This window comes from Thermobia domestica, chromosome 11, assembly GCF_964235325.1.
Source record: "Thermobia domestica chromosome 11, izTheDome1.hap1.1, whole genome shotgun sequence".
In the NCBI taxonomy this organism is placed as follows: Eukaryota; Metazoa; Arthropoda; class Insecta; order Zygentoma; family Lepismatidae; genus Thermobia; species Thermobia domestica.
Window position 1 is genome coordinate 239263564 of NC_137464.1, and position 20803 is coordinate 239284366.

Below are 20803 nucleotides of genomic sequence, written 5' to 3' on the forward strand. Positions count from 1 at the left end.
CATAACGTCATACATATCAATAATACACGAAACAATAGACAATATCAATAATACACTTCATGCCACTTTCATTACAATGCATCTTCTATTAACATTATCAAATACACTGTACGAAAGAGACTGTTTTGAGACAAATTGCCCAGAAATGCAGCACCGTATTTTATAAAGACTGTTAAGGTGTAATATTTTCCATTTTTATTTCTTTTAGAAGTACGATTACCAACCAACTTCTATAAAATGAAGCTTGCATTACTTTTAGAAAATATCGTTGCTATATGTATTTTTTCTGCACCCATAAACGAGCAGTAACAGCTTCTTTCGAACTAAAATTTATATTTTTTCGCAGTATTGTCTACTAGAAAACAACAACAACTATTTAACTCCCATAGTCTGCCTTCGTCTTTCCAGACTACAAATTTTGACAATCAAATTACAAGCGAGTCTTTTATAAAGCAGCAGCAAAAAGAAATTTCACACTTTGTATCTGATATAAAATTTTCTACCGACAGGTTCCAAACTTGCTTAACACTGGGTTCACGATGCTGACAACCTGCTAGTTTTCATTATTTCTTATAAAGATAGCGACAGTTGCCACAACAGATCGAAGTGGTCTTTATTATATTTACTGACTGACTTCACTTACAGTCTTTTTCATTCTTGTCACCTACTATTATTACTTCGCCATAACGGCAAGTATTCAATATTTGTTAGCGCGTGACGATACAAAACAATATAAGGAATTTCGAATAACAAAAATATAAGGGATATAAGGAAATGTCAGACTGAGAAAATTAAATAATTTGGTAAACTAAATATCAAATTGTACAGAGTTCAAGATAGCGTTGAAGCAATTTGTTAGTTGAGAACTTTTCTCTCCATTGGAAATTGCTTATTTCTATGTAAATATCGTGTATAGATGAAATGAAATGTATAATGATCTTTATAATAGATTTTGAGAAAATCTGAAATGCCAAGCTTCGTTTCTATATTATGTGACAATAGTCTTGAATGGAACAATTGAGATCGGGTGGGTAAACTCAACAGTATCGTCGCTATATAGTGTAACAGAATTCCATACGAGTGCAAAGATAGAGATTTTCATCGAACTTATGCAGTGGTTGCCAAAACCATCAGGAACTGGTATTCAATTTCATAATTACATTGTGTGTACATACTAGCTTACACACGAGACTTCGCTGAACTGTAGTCATTGCATATCCCGGGGATTAATAATGTATAAGTGGTACACGAAATGTTAAACAGAATCTCTACAAAATCAATACAACTAGAAGCCAGTAAAAACAGCCTGCACATTATCCAAACAGCTCTGAAAGAGGAGTTAATAGTTTTGCACCCTTGAAGGTCGCATTATTGTCAGAACTGTTACCAGAAGATTATAACCGTCCGAGAAGATATGCTTGTTGATAGAATCTCCGGCGTTTAACAACATACTGTGAGTGCCTAAGCTGTGTTTCATGTGGAGACATTGTTGATCAGTCACAAATGCCATTACTGAACACGAGAATTTATTTATTTATTTTAATGAACATAGATCGTTACCTACCTATATTACAAAATATCAGTTCTGACCATCTAGGACAATATCGATATCTTCATAGGTATCGTTTCTCATTTTGCAAATACCTCGATAATAAATTTTCAGGACGGTTAGCTAGTCGTCATGCTTCAAATGAATGACAGCAACGAACCCTGATCTCACTTTTTTAGGGGTTGGGCGAAGCAAGTTTAGCGGACCAACCCAAAAACTGAGCATAGCACTCGACATTTACGAGTATACCGAAGTTACTGCAGTCAGCCAAAGCTATTCTGACAACTAAAGAAATTATGTACAACGCTGGTGCCTTCGTGCAATTTTAACACTCCATATAATTCTACTACCAACAAAAACTCGTTACCTTAAAATATTTCCACACTCAATAGTTAATAACAATTTTAAATAGAAAGTTAATCTTAATCACATAGTAGTTTTCATGCAGATACTCATTTAGTTAAAGTGAGTGCCATGAATGAAGTCCGATGTTTTGTTCTTGCGCAGAACCAGAGAAGTGGCGTAGACAGTGCCAAATAATCAGCATCACTTGATATAAATATGAAAAGAAACTGCTGTCTTAACTCATTGACATTACAGAATGTTAACAAGAAACAGACCATCAAACACCTGTGTTCTATTACCAACTCTCGAAAGCATTAATTTTACTCACATCTTCATTTCAGAAACTGTGCTAACATAGACATCTTTCTCCATTCTTCCTTCAAAACTGATAAACTGTATTAAATTTGTCAGTTATTTTCCAACGACACATTATTAACATCAAATTTAATACTCTTGATAAATATTTCATACCTACAGGTATGTATAGCAATATAATTAATACCAATGAATTATCAGGGGCCTTAAATTTAACAACAACACAACAAGTGTGACACCATTCGCGGGCATCGAACTTTGTCCTTGGCACTTTTATAGTTAGTTATTTCTTCAAGACTGAAAATTATCATTTGACTTAAATGATCTCAATTATAACTGCAGAAGAGTTCCACAATGTCCTGTAAATGTGAAATCTCTCCCAAATAGTAGATTCGGTAGTTTGATTAAAATTTACTTTTGTACATCATTATTGCTACAACTGATTTTAGTAACAGATGGAGTTAAGAGCACCTATAAATATCTTAAAACCCATATTAAAAGAACGGGACTTATTGTTTATGTACCATGTAGTCAATGACGAGTGCACTGGTCCAAGGACAAAAACTCACCAGTGGCAGGGCTCGCTGTCACTGTGGGTGTGGGTCCTGGTGTAGTCGTAACATCATGGGAAGCCCTGGCACGCCCACTTGTTCCCCCAGCTCCCTGGGTTGTTCGCGAAGTGTACCTTCGCTCGCGTTGTTCTTCTTGGCCAGTATGTCGTGATCCACCCTGGAACAAAGTTAACAGCTTCAATATACTAGATGAAAACTTTTTACATCAGTACTCTTAAAGAATCGATACAGCATGTACTAATTCAGCTAGTTTGTCTAAACGCACTAGAGATGTTACATAAATATTACACGTGAAATCGCTCTCAAGACTGGACAGGCATTTCCAAGCGCTCGTGCATAGATTTTACGCGTTTAAATTTTACTTAACTCTAAGGGTTTTCCTTCAAGATTCCACACATGACAAACAGAAATATGAATATGGAAGTAATCAACTTACTAGACGATATCGGCTAAAGAAAGAAAAAAAAAAAGCTTACATCACTTCCCTACCTACAGAAGTACTCTTTCCAATAACAAGGTAACTAAAAACCCTAAGTGTGCTACTTTGGGGTCAAATGAGGGAACATATCGAGTAACCTGCTAAGTTCTGATTAACGCATTTGCTAAAGCGTTTAATAAATCTACCTAATGTTGAACTAATTTGTTCCTGTGAAACTATGCAAGGTGCACTGAAATAAACGCAGTACAAGGTGCAAGAAAACAAGTCAATTTCTTTCCAAACTAATCACTGAGACGTTAATTCAGAATTTACGTTAACCATTTTATGTGCAAAACATGTTATCCAGATTCACTCATCATCCAGTGGACCGATCACGAATTATTTTAAGCTAAACACTTTCTTTTTCATCATGAACAATGAATTTTGACAAGATATACGCAAAAAGCTCGTGTATAAATCTCGTAACTGTACTCCGAAGAAAATTAGAAACTAACTGTCAGTACAAACAATCTTGCGAAGATATGCTGAGAAGGCAATATACGTCACGGAGATTATTGTCACCGTGGACCAATTATAAACGTGATAATGGTAGCTGCAAGACGGGTGAGGAACAACAATATTCAAATGTTACCATCACGTAACACATATTCTCAGAAGTATATGTTAATTGAGGTGCAAAAAAGCAATCTGTGCGTAGTTATATGCCTGAAATGGCAGTATCGTAACGTGCTCCTACAAATGTCAATTCGTCTCTTACTTTGATCCAAGTATAGCTACAACACTCTTCCTTTTATACTCTGAATGAACCCAATATTTTTTTATAACTGAGTTTGCTGAAACTGTTAAGGTATGATAAAACACGCATTACTGTAAACTCCTGTATTACGTGTTCTACTGCAATCAATGTTTCGTAATTTATATTTCAATGATTCTTTTTAACACTCAAGCACACGCGTTGACAGGAATTCCCCGCTTTGGAAGAAAAATATAACTGCTTGAGACTAGCTTTACGCTAGGAGCTGTGGCGCCCTCTAGTTTCCTCTTTTGATTGTTAGTACACATACATGACGCTGTTCTCAATGAGCTGTTGTGGAAATATTATGTTTGCTGAGAAAAGCCGTTACCGCGTGTGAATTTGTTCGTATTTTTTATGATCGTACTATACTTTTTGTACATATAATTGTGGTCAAAATGCAGTATAATGAAGAACAAAGATGTGTTTTAAAAAGGTTGGAAAATGATGCTCGAGGTTATGAGCATAGGAATCTTCAACAGTATTGGCAATCCCCGTCAATGCGTGGGATTTCATTCGAGAAACTCCATGCAAATTTTAACAAAAGAAACACTGACCAAAGCTTAAAACTCACTGTATTTTAAATTATAATATGTAACGGTTTCGGATATCTAACATATCCTTCTTCAGACACTATCGAACATAAATGAAAAATACAGACATATATATAGACATTGTTATGACAAAGTTTAAATTCTTTTAACAGATATATATATAGTCATTCCATGCTATCCATGCAAGTAGTTACAATTTCAACTACTTCAGGTAATAATGTTTCAGGCGAACCTACAATATGTCATTCAGAAATAAATGTATCAATATATCTGTAGGAAAAGTAACTAAATAAAATAAGTTTGAAGTAGAAAGTTAAGGCCAATTATTCTCAGATTGAGGGAATCCCCGTATCGCGCGTGGGTTTGATGCAAACAGGGCGCGTGTGTCGAATGTGAAACCTGGCACTTTTAGAGCAATTAGATAAGATGGACTATGGAATTGTAAGCATTACAGAAAGTAAATTGATAAGACAAGGGTATTAATTTTCCTTGTGATTTTATACTTGTTTACCAAGAAAAGTTATTATTTGATTATTATATTTTTCAGCTTGAGCTGAATATTAAATACTGGTACCCTTGCAGCTTTACAGCTCCACCAAAAACATTAATTATAAATATTCACAAATTTTGAGGTCCCTAGATATATATGCCTTGAACCAAGTCATGTGTGAAAATGCTTCCACAAATAAGTAGAAAAATTTAATTCCAACGAAAATATGATTAAAGAATAACATCCGTACTTCATCACTGCATCTAACAACAATGACATTACTTTTATTGAGCCCAATTATGGAAATTATCACACTTTTCAGTCTCTTATCGCGTGCATGAATATTCTAGTAGCGAACTTCAGTGCTTGTAAAGCTGACAAGGAAAAGGTCGACAAAAAGAAGTTCTGCTTAGACCAGCTATTATCATGTATTTTCAAGACAAAAGGTTTCCTTTTATTATCACAAGTTAATGTCTGAAAAAAACACGATAATATCAGGTTGTGTAAAAAGTATTGAGTCTCTGGGGGGTCAAAACTGAAAATATATTTATTGAGATTTGAAAACATTATGAAATCATAAATTCGCCATTTTGTTCGATGACCTTCTGCAATTTTTCCGGCAACACCGCAATCCCGTCGCTACAAAACTTCTCTGGTTTTTGGTTTTAAAAAATTGAGATGGTTCTCACAGGCCTATTTTGCAATTAACAGGTTTTTTTTTTTTTTTTTTTTTTTCGTTTTAGGGTTTTTTTCATTAGTAAGTCCATAAGACGTGGACCTACAGCTTAACGTCGGACCAGAATCACATGAGCTGCTGTCAGAAACGGAACCCGGGTTTTCCATGCATTTTTTTTTCCTGTCCCGGTAGAAGTATATACATTATATATAGATTCTCCTTTTACGAACACGGACATTTCCCCCCGCCTTCTCCCTGTCCAACGTTTTAGTAACCTCTTTATAAGGAACAGAAATTACTTCCGTCGTATTTAGCACACAAAAGCATATTTGAAGAAGTTCGTCATTAATTACAGTAAAAGTAAAGCCCTTAAATTAATTCCGTAATTACAAGCACATTTAAAACTGAAATTAGTATCCGCAAGATGTACACAACAAAACACTATTATGGTCTTTTCCCCAAGAATTTCATGAATCAGAATTAAAGCACCATGATTGGTGAGTTCTATCTACATTTTGTTCTACACTCTAGTACAGCACTTCCCAACCTCACATAGTGCAGCATGTTCATTATTCATCTTGTACCGCAAAAATATAGAAAATTAAAAATGAAATCTTTAAGTTTTACGTCCCACGATTATGCCGGTTAGGCTAAAGGAGACGGTAATGATGAGAAATGAATGAAATGGTGGAATGAATAAAGTGGGAGGAAACGGGAGAACCCCGGTAAAACCCATGAGCACGGTATTTATCCACCACAAAGTCTACACGGCGCGAGCTGGGATCGAACCAGGGACCCCAGCATTGGAGGTGAACTCTACAACTAAGCCACCGCCCCCCCCCAACCGCAAAAACACAATTATAAGAATTACAACCACTATACTACAAATAGTAAATACACAGAAGACGACTCACGAATTTGAGCATATTCCAGTCAAATACATAGTCGTATGTAAAGCCTTGTCTATGGAAAAGGGTTCGAAAAAGTTGTCGCAGGTAACTGTAATCTGGTCGTTCTTCAAACCTCAAAGATCGGCAGTAATTTAAATACGTGGCAAACTCAGCTGAAAAGAAAGATATTAAAGAATTAAGAGTTGAAAACAATTATACTCAAAGAAAAAAAAGAAATAATACAGAATCAAGTTTAGTGATTGCCATATTCAAACACCAACGTACAAGGACACAGTAGTTAAAACTATTGTTAAGTTTTAGACTATTAATTTGTGTTACATTCACGCCGAAAAGAAGAAACAAAGATAAAAAGTTTTTCGCTTCATATACTACTGTTCTTTGACTTCTAGAGGAGTAGATTTGACAATACACATCAGAAATTCTTATAGGTGTCGAAAGTATCGTCCTATTAAACAAGGAAAATATGCAAGATAAGTTTATTATTTCCTTTTATTATATATATAAGGTAAAATTAATACCAGGATTTACACATAAAAACATACGAAAGAAACATAAGAATTATGTACAAACTAATAAAAAATCTGCCACATTTATAGTCGGTACGAAGTTTCTACAATTCCTTTATTGTTCTAGTTTATAAATTGTGTTACGTAATTTTGCTTCTTTTAGACCTAAATATTTTAGTCGTGAATAAATAAGGTAATTGCTTATCAAGCGCATTGAATACACTGTAACAACTCGAATTACCTATCAAGCTTTCCTCCAGTATTTCGACAGAAACACACGGTTAAATCCTTTCCAATAAGACCTTCACTTTTTTTTCTGTCTCTCACCAGTTGTAATATACAGTGTGTTTCAAAACAACACCGACAATATTCGGAAGGTAATTTCTAACATCAAGACAAGACAAAAAGCACATGGACCAACCTGGGTGCACAAATGCTTCCTTTCGGAGTTATAGGCTGCCGAAAACATGAAAAAAAAATGGAACTTAAAGATCCATAGCTCCAAACCTATGGGACCTACCGTAGTCGGTTCAAGACTTCGCTTAGGAACTAGTATGTGCCCTATCCAAACATCCACGTTTCAGAATCCACAGGTACTTCCGGAACAACTTTTATAGAAATAGTTTGTGAGTACTCCAGATAATATGCTCGTTACCAAACTCCATCTATAAAAATTGTCGCGTGAGTACCTTAGAATTCTCAAATATGTATTTTTGGATAGCGTACCTATTAGTTCCTAAGTAAAGTCTTGACCCGACCGACAACGGTAGGTCCATAGTGTTGGAGTTATGAAACCTTAGTTTTTTTTTTTTTTTTTTTTTCAGCCTATAACTCCGAAATGACGGGTTTCTGCACCCAGATTATTTTATACTTTTTGTCTCATCTTGGTGTCAGGAATCTCCTCCCAAATGTTGTCGGGTGTTGTTTTGAAATACTCTATATAATTCAATTGTTAATGCACTAATAAATTTACTAATAAGCTTTTTCACTTGTCTTTTAGAGTTTTCACTCCAATCGATTATTTTTCTTTAGCACGTCATCACAACAGATAATTTCTTTAAATCGCTTGTGAACAATTTTATCCAGGTCGAACTATTTCTCTATTTTTGTAAAATACAAAAAGGGAGCGGGGGAGAGAGAGAGAAAAAAAAGAAGTTTTATCTCGCTATATTGCTATCTGTCTAGATATTTACTACTAAACAACTGAAGATAATGTTGTGAGTGATTGTTTCATTTAAAATATAGAAGGCCATTACTACACGAGTAATTGGAGTTAAGGCACTCTTTAACTTAATTCTTGGTTTATTGTTAGTTCAAACGTACCTTGTTTCCAAATTCACCTTATTTAGTTTACAATAGCACTTCGAGAGGATGTTTGAACAAAATTACGGTAAGAAATACAGCTTCTAGTGTTTCATACATGACACTATTTCGTTTCGCAACATAGTAAGACTAAACTGTGAGAAACAGACATAATCCTGAACTGAGTGAACATCCTCCAATTACACAAAAAAAAATTTACTATAATATTGTTTAACAAACTTTCACTAAAATGTAAGTATTAAACTTTACTGAATGTTTATTTCAAACATGTCGCTTCCACTCTTATACAGAAAATATAGGAACGATACGCATTACAAAACAAACCACAAAATTAAACGTACAGTGTATTACTGGCTAACTGAAATGCTCCTTCTTCGCACAGAGAGAATGGGTTTATTAACAGTATTTGGACCCCTACCATCCTTAAGATACGCATTTGAATTAAAGGCAACAAAAATCAGTTATGTTTCTCCTTCTAACAGTCATACCGATAAGGTCTCAACTTTGACTAAAACTGCTTCAGGGGCTCAACTTTACCTAAAACGGCATCTGGAGTTTCACTATTAATCTCAATGACTTTGAAAACTACACATTTTACAATAATATCTGTAATTTTCAATTATTTTTTAAGTCATCACTCTCCCCAAACCCCCCCCCCCCACACACACACATACATACATACATACATATTATATATATATATATATATATATACATAACCTTCTCTTTCTTTCCCTATGCCGAAAAATGGGAAATGTAATATACGATCCTTGGGAAGCCCAAGGTTGATAATCAGGTCAAGAATTGTTGTACCTGGTTCAGTAATTATGCATTAAACTCACATTCGTTTTCAAATATAGACTAGTCTTTGGCTAGCTGGGTGCTCAGCCCCCAGACCCCCTGTGTTTACTCGGCCTACGGCCTCGCACCTCTTAAACCCACAATTGTACCGAATGTCAAGTTTCTGTCCGTATTTCAACTGCCTAGAAGATAAGACTGTGTCCCAACAAAACGACCCTTTAAATAACATGGAGATCTTTCACTTCCCCTTTAGACTCTCTAAAAACTAAATATGATATTATACGTTAAAAAAAAAAAAAATATAACACTTATAAATAACATGGGGGATTTCTTCATCCCCCTTTAGACCCTCTAAAACTTAAAAATATTCACTTTTGGCAATTTTCCTGTGGGTTACTCCCAGAGAATATAATCATGCCAAATTTCATAATTGTAGCCCTACAGGAAGTGCCTACACATTTTGAAGTGTATATGTCCCATATAACACGGGGAAGATTTTTCAGTTCCCCATAAAGTCACTCTAAACTTGGAAATTTTTATTTTTAGTGATTTTGTTAATAAACCCTATAGAAACATATAAGCATATCGAATTTAAGTTCCTCCAGTTTCAAGTACCTAAAATATGAGATTATAGGTTTAAAAAGGCCCATTTATATGACATGGAAAATTTCTTCCATCCTCCCCTTTAGACTCTCTAAAACTTAAAAATATTCACTCTTGGCAATTTTCCTTTGGGTAGTCCCGGAAAACTACAATCATTCTAAATTTCAACTTTCCACGTCAACTGGCAGGTACCCGTTACTCTATGTCAGTGAGTTCATGTAGTCTTATATATAATTAGGATTAATAAAACTGAAATCTTGACCAGATAATCATATTAAACATGTACTGAATTATTTTATTTTATTTTATTTTATTTTATTAAACCTGCATATACTGTAGTATCTATACAAACCTGGATATCCTTTACACAACTCTTCTATTGGTGTTGACATTTTCTTTTCACTTATTCTTTCATATTTTTGTCTCTTCGTAGCGGCTTTCAAACCCTGCCATGGTAGTGAACCTCTGTTGAAGTACATCAGTACATAACCTAAGGACTCCAAGTCATCTCTCCTACTTTGCTCTGGAAATAGACAAAATATAACACATTCAATCAACTACATTAAGCCAATTGAAACGCTAAGCGTCACTCGAACTATGTACCTAAGCATTCCTCTCATTCAACGTAAATAAATGTTTAGGAAAGATTCCAAACTAAGGATACAATACAGGGTTCCTACTGATCTGGAGAAATTATTTTCCTGGCTTTCCTCTTATCTTCGGTAGGAAATTCCCTGATTTTCATGGCAAGTGTCGGATGACGTTGACATATAAGGAACAAATAACGGTGAATATTTATATATATGAGAACATTTATTCTATAGAGACAAATAGTAATCAATTACTCATACGAACAGCGATAAAAACTTAATAGGTATTATAATGGTTGGCTAAGCTGAAATTGGTGTACAGTTATTGTAAATATATATATATATATATATATATATATATATATATATATATATATATATATTATAAAATTTCCCTGACTTTCTCCGAGCTTCCCTCACGAGCACCATTTTCCCTGAGTTTTCCGAATTCCCTGATCAGAATGAATCCTGTAATAATAACTAGCAAACTAATTATGAAAGTAAGTATCAAATACTTCAAAAGAGTAATGCACAATCAATAGTATTTTGCTGTCGAATATACGGTTATCATATGGCGTAATTCTAGTAGAAACAAAGTTACAAGAAATTGAAATTCTGACTTTTAGAACTTTATTTCGGAAAACTGTTTGGGTAAGTATGACATCCAATTACATACGTGGTTTTCAACAGACCACAAAGATTACAATAACTGTTTATAGCAATTTGATGTCTCAAACTGTCCGGGATATAAGATATGTTGCACAATGATACGAAAGCTCCAAATATGTGACATAACTTTAGTAAACGCATGTCACGGATGGAATACATGATATGTATATATGCACAAGGAGGATATGTATACAGACAATAGATAGTTCTCATTTCCACGGCTCACCAAATTGAAAACAAAAAACAACCAAAACAACACGATAATAAATGTTGCAAAATGATATGAACGCAATACAAAAGCCAGTTCTAATAGCCAATAAATGAGCCGTTTCGTAACGCCAACTTGAACACACTACCAGAATGCTGTTCTACCAGCGTTTGCAGCAGTCACATCAATTTGATTCCATGCAGCGATGATGGCATCCTGCAACTCACGAACATTCTTGTACTGAGTACCGTTGGCGTACACTGAGCGACACAATATTCCCCATAGATTTTCCACCGGGTTTATGTCTGGGGAATTGGAAGGCTAATCAAGGACAATCACACCTTTGTCCCGAAACCAATCCCTGGTAGTTCCAGCAACATGGATAGTGGCATTGTCCTGTTGGAAAATCCATTCGGGACCAGCAATTCGCGCGGCAAATGGCAACAAATTGTCTGCAAGTGTTGTTTGGTACGTGGTTGATGTCATACGAGATGTAGGAAATGCAATGTTTGTTGTACCACAATAACCAAAGCCCTTCCCCACCCCATTACCGACTGTCCTCCTTGCTGTCGCTTAGAGAACATCTGTTCCTCCTTTCGTAGATCGTGCCCATAGTAGCACCAGCCACCAGGACCATCCAAATTAAATTTCTTTTCGTCACTGAAGTTGACACGACACCAGTTCTGCTTCCAGGTCACATGTGTCTTGGCCCAATTCACTCGTCGCTCCTTGTGCTGCGCGGTGAGTCCTGGCTATCGCTTGCGCTTCTTATATCGGAGATGATTGCAGCGTTTCACAACTCCTGATAAGGTAGATTTATGTACACGAATATTAGGGTCTCGTGCCAACTGTGTAAGGGATATTCCACCACAACTTAGCTTTCGAACAACCTGTCTTTGTTTTTGTGGTGTTAGTTAACGCGGCCTTCGTGATGATTTCCTTACTCCATACCGCATCCCAAGTTTAAGAAAATTGTTCAGGACGTAGGCACTCCGCCCAATTCGACGTGCAATTTCATTAACAGATACACCTTATTCTTCATATGCCACTATTTGCTCCTTTTCGCACTCAGACAATACTCTGCCACGGCCCATTATGCTTCTCTTACTCGCCAGCTCACCCAGACGTCCTCAATGTAGTATACTACCTTACACTTCTATCACTCGTCTGTTATACATCTCGCCTTCTTGTCCAGCGCCCTCTATATTCGTAGCGGCGACCTAGCTATGGGTTGTTACGCTAAAGATGTTTGCGTTCGTATCATTTTGCAACACTTCTCTTACAACACTTTTTTTTTTTTTTTTTTTTTTTTTTTGTGTGTGTGTTTGTTTGTTTCGCCCTGTCGTCTTTACGCGTCTATTTCTACAATACCTGTTATCGCGTAATATAAATACGACATTGTGCCATTCACCCTCACTACCATTTTCCGTTTCCTTTCCGATCACATATGACGATATCTTGTATCGTTCGTATCATTTTGCAACGCACCTTATTATATATATATCTAGGGTAAAATTTTGTATATTGTTTGAAGTTGGGTATTTGTGAGACTTTTTTTTTTATTTACTTTCCTTCTATAACATTGTAACAATACTTTTTGGTATGTGTAATTACAAGTTCTCGGAAATACATAATTTTATGCAGTGTTACGAATTTTAACAATTTACACTATACCTGCACAATGGTTTGAGATATCAAATTGCTGTAAACGACATTGTGATCTTCGTACTTATTGAAAATAATCTTTGAAATTGGATGGGGTACTTATCTAAGCATTTTTTTTCAAAATGAACGCTTTAGAAAAAATCAAATTTTTAATCCTTTATAACTTTGATTGTATACATTCGAAATTCGTCACATCATTATCATATTATTAGATACTAAAGTACTTTAAATGTTAACTGCCCTATCTCTCTCTCTGCCTCTTGTGTTATTACTGCAATAGAGATCTTCAAAATTCTGAATATTGTGTGATACTCTAGCGTCCTTAAGTTGAAACACTGAATAATAAATATAACACTAAGTTTCTTTTAACATGTAGATTTGAAATGTGTAATAACCTGACGTGGCGTCATTCAACAAAATACAATTTTGAGTTGGTAACACTGTTAACTTTGTGGTATCACAGAGTATGCCGAACAAAGCTCCTTGTCAATATTTGCACGGTATAAAATTTCAGAGTTTTTTGACAATTAGTTTAAAATTCAAAAAGTTATAAGGAAGTAAGAAGATAATCACTCTGTATACACCGGATATACATAAATGAATATAGAAACTTTAAAAGTGGTTAATTACAGTTTAACTAACAATAACAAAATTAATGTTAAATGAGAGAGTAGCATCTCCGGTTTACCTCATAAATGTTCAATGAGCCCCGTTTGTCACACTACACACATCTAACCTTGGCTAGTTCTTCCGATATTTCAAATCGTATGTCTGGAGTGATGGTAGCAACAGCTCCTCGAATACTTTCTCTCAACTAAGGCAGGTTAGGAGGCAATGGAGGCACGTAGGCGCAGTCCTTTACAAACCCCAAAAGTAAAATTCGCATGGGGTGAGATCTAATAATTTTGGACCCCACCGGAGATAAACATTACAATGTTGTCCATGGTGTCCAATCTAGCGGTCAGTGACATCATTTGACCAACTTCATACACAGTGATGCTAATGTGCAGGTGTTACATCCTGTTAAAAAAAAGGGAGTTATTTGGTTCATCTTGGAGTCGGAAGAAAGAGAGTGTCTCGGGGTATATCCAAATCATTCCAGTTACGGTATCTTCAGCGAAAAAGAACGGTCCACGGACTTTTCGTCTGAAAATAGCACTGAATACATTAACTTTTGGGGAATCTCGTTCGCCTTATATGAGTTCATGGAGATTTTCAGATCCCCAGATTCTGATATTGTGCGTGTTGACCTTATCACTAAGATGAAATGCTGATTCATTACTGACCACAACACGATCAAGAAAGTAATCAGTTTCCTGCTGTAACACTTTAATTGCAAAGTTGCAGCGCATAGCATAATCAGTAGGATTAAAAGCCTGTTAACATCTGTAAGTGGTAACGCATACGGCGTCTTCTTATGATCTTCCATACCATCATCACAGTGGCACTGCTAGTTCACGACTAGCCTTCCTAACAGATGTTTTAGGACACAACATTCCTTAACGTGCTGAACTTTCTTCTCAGACACTCTTGGTCATTCCGTGCTTTCACGTTTACACAGACATTCCATCGACGAATGCTGTTGGTTTTTGGAGATTACAAACTTACTGTAGTAACTGATTTACAAGTACGGAACTGCAAAATGTCTTCTGTTGAGGAGTCTCTTTTCTTAACTGTTGCTACCAAGCAGAAACAGAGAAAAGCTATCTGCGCGCATACGTACAACTAAATCAATCTTTCTTGCTATTTAATTTGAGCCTATAAACAACTTTGTTTATCTACGTGATCAAACTTTTATATTCATTGACGTACATGCGGTACAGAGAGAGAGAGCGAAAGAGCGAGAGAGAGAGAGAGAGAGAGAGAGAGAGAGAGAGAGAGAGAGAGAGAGAGAGAGAGTTCATTGGTTCCAGAAAGAACGAAAAAAATGACTTGAAACACTGGGTGTAGAGTAGAAAATTTTCAGTGGTTTAAAACACTTAACTGAACATTCTTTTCACTATAGTCATTTAATCAGCCCATTTTATGAAACCATCCAATCATCCTCAATGGCAGAAAATTTTTATTTTTTTAAAAACAAATCACTAGAATATATTCAGCTACCTAAATACAATTTCTATCGTATAACATAACACGCAATACCACAACATTTTATTTTTCATGCAAAATTTTCACTTAAAAAACCTTTATGGGCCAACCCAATAGCATACATGTTTTTTTGTCACGTCAATATAGGTCTGAATTCCCTATTCCATCCAGGATTCTCTGGTATGTTCCTTTTACCATAAATAAACTACTATGTGTGGGAAACAAACCTTGAAAGCTATTCTACTTTTTTTTAAACATAAATTACTTTGTTTGGAACCTTTGAACTCCAAAGATCGTTCATTACGATTACGTAAATAGAACTGAGAAAAGAACGAAAAAGAAAAGATTAACAAACAATAAGAGCTTTTCTTTTCACACTTACCGATTCCTAGATGAGTATTTATGCTTGCATACCGTGCGGTTCCTGTCAGATTCTTATTTTCTCTATAGGGAATATGTTGATGTGTCCTTCCGTCCCTATATTTTTTGGCAAGACCAAAGTCTATTATATAAACCAGATTACCTTTCTTCCCTAAACCCATTAGAAAATTATCTGGTTTAATATCCCTATGAATGAAATTTCTACTATGAATGTAGTCAATTCGACTGATCTGAAACGAAATGGTAACAATAATATCAGCAAAGTATCAAAAGCAAAAAACTAAATTTTATTTTAATTATTCAATAGTTCGATACAATAAAACAAAAAAGTGATGCAAACATTATGGCCAAAATATGTGAATAAGAATATATGTATAAAATATATAGAAGTATATTATGAAACACAATATACTTCTTCTTACTACTTACTTTATATCGTCGCTGCTCCTCGAAGAATCGCTATGTGACATTTTTGTCGAAAATGAGTTATGAGGCGCAAATAAACATGAAAGCTATCAGGTAGCATCCCATATGTGATAAGTGAATATTCAATTGTTTCGCCACAACAATGAAAAAATAATAGATTGAAAATAAAGGCTTAGGTTCTCATCACGTACGTATTGATTAATGTATACAAATCCTCTATGTGCCTATAAAGGCGCAACAAACACAAAAATAGTAATATAATACTGTTGAAGCAAGCCACAACAATGTCCAGTGCATAATATACGCAAAACCAATTTTATTATATTTTTCAAGTGTTTCCGTGTATCTGGCAAAATTTTAAGAGTTTGGAATGTTTTTTGCTTCTCCTGGAAAGTTGTGGTTTAACACAGCGATTCTTCGAGGCGCAGCGACGATATACTGCAGAATAGCCAGTATTTCAAGCCGTACTGCGATTCTATGTGAAGTAACGCATACTCCATTCGAATTATGGAGTTCTTGTGGTATTTTGGCACACTTAATTTGTAATCACTTCTTTGTATCTGCAGCACAGCTTAAAACATTTGATTTCAGATGTACAAATAAATACAACATACTGTTTCAGAACAAGACAGCCTCAGTTCCTGGAAATACACAGAACACCCACATGGCTCTGTCCCTTGTAACAGGCCATAAATCTAAGAAAACAATAAGCGACCCACAGTTAAAAAGAGGAAAAGAAGTTGCCAAACGTCTCCTTTTCTTCAGATTTCTTTTGTCTTGAATCACTGTTTGTGTCAGTGTGTTCGGTTATAAATCGCTACAATGTTAATGTTTTTCCGACCTTGGTTAAATAATAACGTGCGTAACGAGCAACATCTGGATGAAAATTCGGATCTTGGGCCTTCTTCGCCAAGAACTTCGATGAAACAAGGTAATATTGTAGTTAGGAAGGAAACTAAGTTTCATAAGCAAACAGTGATGTTAATTAAAAAATATGAGAATTTTTACTAAGTGTCATCGACAATGGTGGTGTCATATGTTCCAAAAAACTTAGCAGGTAACTGGCGTTAGCATTAGTACTGTAAAAATGATTTCTGGAATAATTGATGCTAAAAACGTTTCGAGACCAACTGAAAAGAAAATTTCAAACCAAAATCTTCAGTTCAACAAAACTGACTACTCGCGATTTGTTGCAATGAAAATCATATGGGCGTTACCTGCACTCGAAAACTCGCCTGTGGACACCCCTGAGTAATACATTAATTAATTTATTTATGAAAGTAACAGCATAGCCAAATCCTATTATTACTATTATTGCAATGTCTATTTTTCACTTGTTTCTTCTTGTACCTAATGACATCGGACATACGGCAACATTCACCAACCACCGTCCTAACAAGGATTGGGTTCCTCTTTTGGTAGTGGTGTGAGACAAGGCTCTCATGTTTTGAAACGAACAATACACATTCTGCGTTTCGTAACAGAAAGTTCAAGCACAATTGACAAGCGCGTGGGACATTCTTCCGTAATAAATAAATGATGCGGTATAGCAAATAGATGTAAATCCGAAAGGCTGAATGAGTTTAACTGTTCTCGATAAAAAAATTCAGGTTAAGAAAAAATACCACATACTATTGATTAAACATTAACAGTGTTCATTTAAAATTAAACTGTTTACTCAATAAATATTGTACGACTTTGTACTTTCGATTGCATCTACAAATTACTTTAGAAACAAATAAATACCACATCATATCATCTTGAACAACATCTACGTCGCTACACACTCTTTTTAGATACGATTTCAACGCAAAGCGACGATGAGAGATAACTAAATAGGCCTTATTACACTTAATAAAATGTAATAAACTGAACACAACAATATTTTCAACGCTTTTTACATGTGGTATAGACGGTAAATCTATACACGTGATTCCTTACGTCATAATTGGTGGGTTGTGAAGGTATGTCCGAGGTGTAGCACTCAGTACTTTGCCTCTTCTTTTCGGGGTCGTACTGAAATATCCATGTTTCATCACCCGTAACAACACTGTCCAAAAAATGAGGATCATTTTCACGCATTTCCAAAACGTCTTGACAAATTTCCCCTCGGCGAGATTTTTGGTCGTTGGTCAAAATTATTGGGACAAGCTTCGCGCACACCTCTCCACGGCCTTCCAAAATTGCCTTGTGCAATTTGTAGACTTGTCTCTGCGATTCATTCCCGAAAGCCTCTTGAACCATTAGAAAAGTATCCGCTGCAGACTTGCCGAGTTTCATACAAAATTTGATTGCGTATCTTTGTTCCAGTGAGCGCTGCATCGTGACTTGTACAAGAGACAAAACAGAGGTTTACGAAATCGCCCGACCTTCATCTTCGAGAGCTCAAAGACATCTGAGCAAGCACTCGCTCGGTAGTTGGCTTAAGCCAACATCGGTCCCGGAGACTAGAGTACGCTTCAACGTACAGTCGCTTCATAATAAAATGTATGTTATTAGTTTCCGGACAAACTTTGTATACCTAATATAACACTGGTGTTTCTATCTCCATTTAACTGTGGAGACTACAATCAGCAAGCTAAAAGAAGAAGCACTTACTAACTCTTCCTTTTTTAATTCTCATTATGAAAGGTAGAAGCAGTACAGTGCAACAAGGTGGAAATTCGACAAAACCAATCTTTTTGATATCAAATATTACAGAAATAAAACTAAAAAAAAATATATATATATATTTACTTCCACTCGGGTGTTTTATTAAATACAAAATGGCCTTTTCTTCCAAACTGAAAATTTTTCTTCACATTTTCTAATAGATAATAAACAATGCTTTCATCTTTATTTCTTATAAAAGTGCAGTATATACCGTATTTATTATTTGTATATCCTATTAGAAATGCCCAAAATTGTTGCTCTAGTATGATAAAAAAAATTATATAATTTAATTCAGTAACATTCAACTCAAATAGTAAACAGAATACACTAAATAAAGAAATAGTACAATAATTAAGATTCCGAAATCTTGTCTTCTACAATGGATACAAAAGAATATCAGAGTGACCTTCGCTAACTTACCAACTGATCAGCTAGAAGAAGAACTGTTTTAAGAGAAAATCGTCGAGAACAAAAGTTAAAAAGATCTTCTAAAGATGGCCCCAGGAGCTCCATTACCATTACGTTGTAGTCACCCTCAGAACCACACCATTTTATAGTTGGGATGCCCACTGGAAAACAAGAAACACAATAAATATCACTTTTGTTAGAACCACAATTAGTAGAACGTCACTCTGCTAAAAAGATTTTTTTTTTGTATATATATATATATATATATATATATATAGTTACATTGAGTTCACTGAAATCATGTAAACGGACATGTTAGTACAACAGCGTTTCTAATCAGTATAAACAATGAATGCTGAGAAATTGGAAGTGTGTATTACACAAATGTTAACACTGCTATTTGCTGATCAATTATCCATACAATAAGAAGCAACATATTTTGTAAAATAGCTACAGAGATGAACAGATTAGAACAGCTTAGATAGGATAATGGAGGCGTTATATAAACTTTGGAATTTCTTATCAGAATTTACAATCACACTTGTCCAATAAAATTTATCCAAAATATCTCTGAAAGACAAACTGTGATACTCCGAAACAAATTTTATAATAGTTTTTATATTAATGCAAAAACATTGTAATATAATATGCAAAGTGCAGCTAAAAAAATCTTAATACATTTATCGTATGACGAGGGTTGTACTGAAAGTTTTCAGAATTTAGTAGTGGGGAACTTGCAGTAGGTTGGAAATTGTTATATTTGTAAGATCTGTTGTGTTCAATGTACAAGTAGCTTCCCAACAAACAACGATTGCTCTTTGTTTTAAAGGAGCAGTTTGATGTAAGGAAGTCGGTGAAAAAAATAATAATAAATCTGATCAGAGCTCTTCGCGCAATGATTTATTATGACTTTCGACAGGGTTTAACACAACAATGATATCAGTTGAATGAATGCTACGTTCGGTGATTACGCTTAATATAATACAACCACTCAGGAATTTAGGTTTGGCCGTGACAGCCTGAATGATAAAATTCTTAACGACTGCACAACGACAGCCCCATAATGCATGAAAACAGGACACTCCGCATGAGCTAACTGAGTGTCACATACCGTGGAATTCAGGCATATATAGATATTGACATGAATCAAATACAATTAATTCATTATCATCATTTATGTCTTATCTTTATGATGTATGCCTGAAAGAGTAATTCTGTTGGATTCCCCACAATTTAACTCAAGAACTAAAAAGAGACTCATGTTATGTAGTGTAGACTATGCTAAAATGGATCAAACCACGAGCGTCAAATATTGCGTGTATCATCATAGGTGATGAAACGTGAATCTAATCATAGATACCAGAAACTAAACGACAATTCCGGAACCCGGAACGAAGGTATGGGTATTCTAAGATGAGTAAAAAATAAACAAAAATAGTGTTGTGAAGCAAATGGTGGCTTCATCCGTCGAAAAATCTGAGCACATCTTCACTATGTCTTGGAGAATTGCGAAACAGTTAATGCTGGGTGGTATACTACCATTTGTTTGTCAAAAGTAACTAATATACTTAGATCCCACAACCCCAAAAGTCGCATTATCTTGCATCATGACAATGCAAGCTCATACACAAACACTGAAATTTCTGAACAGTGAAAATGCTGAACCTTGTCTTATTCAACAGACTTAGCCCCAACGACTTTTCTTAGTTCCAACCACTGACAGTAAGTTGGCGGGGCAGCAATTTCTGTCCACCAAAGGGTGGGAAAACACAAAATGCATGTTTCTGAAGCATTTACTGCTGAGTGGCGTGCTTCAAAAATTGGTTTATTCGAATGGAT

The 20803-nt window shown here is 35.3% G+C and overlaps 1 protein-coding gene across 3 annotated transcripts in view; it reads right to left on the reverse strand.

The window, feature by feature from the left end:
- The window catches only part of LOC145664845 (casein kinase I-like), a 74164-nt gene that overhangs the window by 13026 nt on the left and 40335 nt on the right, over positions 1-20803 (reverse strand). For 2 of the 3 annotated variants that reach the window (XM_081731859.1, XM_081731858.1), the window contains exons 4-8: positions 18977-19125; positions 15480-15708; positions 10230-10400; positions 6648-6796; positions 2779-2938 (exon numbers count right to left, since the gene is read on the reverse strand). In XM_081731859.1, the coding sequence (XP_081587985.1) occupies positions 2779-2938; positions 6648-6796; positions 10230-10400; positions 15480-15708; positions 18977-19125 (858 nt within the window). Of the gene's footprint in view, positions 1-2733; positions 2939-6647; positions 6797-10229; positions 10401-15479; positions 15709-18976; positions 19126-20803 lie in introns of all 3 variants that reach the window. The other variant, XM_081731860.1, reaches the window with a different exon arrangement.